Below are 1,057 nucleotides of genomic sequence, written 5' to 3'. Positions count from 1 at the left end.
AAATAATAGAAGTCGATGGAATCTGAAATTGGTTATAAAAAGTCAAAAAGAAAACTGAACCAGAACAAAAGGTGAAAAGTGCGGTACAGATTTATAAACATTTTAAAAGGTTTTGAGGATGTTGACGACAAATCTAGTCACGGTAAATGAGGAAAAAAACGTCAGAAAAAGCTCARTATCTCAAAAAGTATAAATTGCTGAAATTACAAAAGTCATAGCAGGGATGTCCCGAAGAACCTGAACATTTTGATATATAACTTGTTGAAATAGCACAAAACCTGCTATAGAGCTTAGAGTCAGAAAAAACAAACAAACAAGATTTTAACCTGTGAGACCCCACAGTGCACTGAGTTACACACAGCCTCACTGTGAACTAACATCACTGCTGTGTTTGSTAGGTGTATTTAATAACGAGACAAAACAAAGTCAGAAATCTACAGAATAGTTTCACAGATGGATGTTTAACTTTCTGTATAAAGTAAAATTGACATTGATTGAAATGTTTTATAAAACAGGCTTTGTTATGTTTGTTTTTTTAAGGCAACAGTTGTCTGTGTTAGTCTTGATCCTGTTTGGATGGTTGTTAGCTCAACAGTCTGGTCAGAAACAAATCATTTCTTCAAAATGAGGATGTTCAAAGAGCTTCTACAATGTACAATGTGATGCGTTTTGTGTTACAGTTATGGCAAAATGAMGACGCCATGAGCGAGTTAAAAAAGAAGCTCAGCATTAAAAGGTGACGTTAAAAAAAAGCTTTTAATGAAATGTTTTTTGTTCTCCAGAATGTAAATAAGTTCCTTTTCCTCTGTACGTCTGTGTTCCTTCAGGATCGGAGAGCCCGAGGATGTCGGAGGAGTGGTTGCCTTTCTGTGCTCGGAGGAGGCCTCCTACATCACCGGAGAGACCATCACGGTGACCGGAGGGTTGACCTGTCGCCTCTGAACCGTCACAGGAATAATTCTGTTTGTGTTGGATCATTTTACAGTGGGTAAAATAAATATTGAACACGTCAACATTTCTCAGTAAATATATTACTAGAGGTGCTAATGACATGAAA

At 36.8% G+C, this 1,057-nt stretch overlaps 1 protein-coding gene across 1 annotated transcript in view; it reads left to right on the top strand.

Moving 5' to 3' along the window:
- The window catches only part of dhrs4 (dehydrogenase/reductase (SDR family) member 4), a 7,626-nt gene extending 6,586 nt beyond the window's left edge, over positions 1-1,040 (top strand). The window contains exons 8-9 of the mRNA XM_014021055.1: positions 681-736; positions 828-1,040. Coding sequence (XP_013876509.1) covers positions 681-736; positions 828-942 — 171 coding nt within the window. The 3' untranslated portion in view covers positions 943-1,040. The remainder of the gene's footprint in view (positions 1-680; positions 737-827) is intronic.
- Positions 1,041-1,057: the final 17 nt, after the last annotated feature.

Source organism: Austrofundulus limnaeus, unplaced genomic scaffold, assembly GCF_001266775.1.
Source record: "Austrofundulus limnaeus strain Quisiro unplaced genomic scaffold, Austrofundulus_limnaeus-1.0 Scaffold276, whole genome shotgun sequence".
Classification (NCBI taxonomy): domain Eukaryota; kingdom Metazoa; phylum Chordata; class Actinopteri; order Cyprinodontiformes; family Rivulidae; genus Austrofundulus; species Austrofundulus limnaeus.
This window is presented reverse-complemented; position numbering and strand designations above follow the sequence as displayed.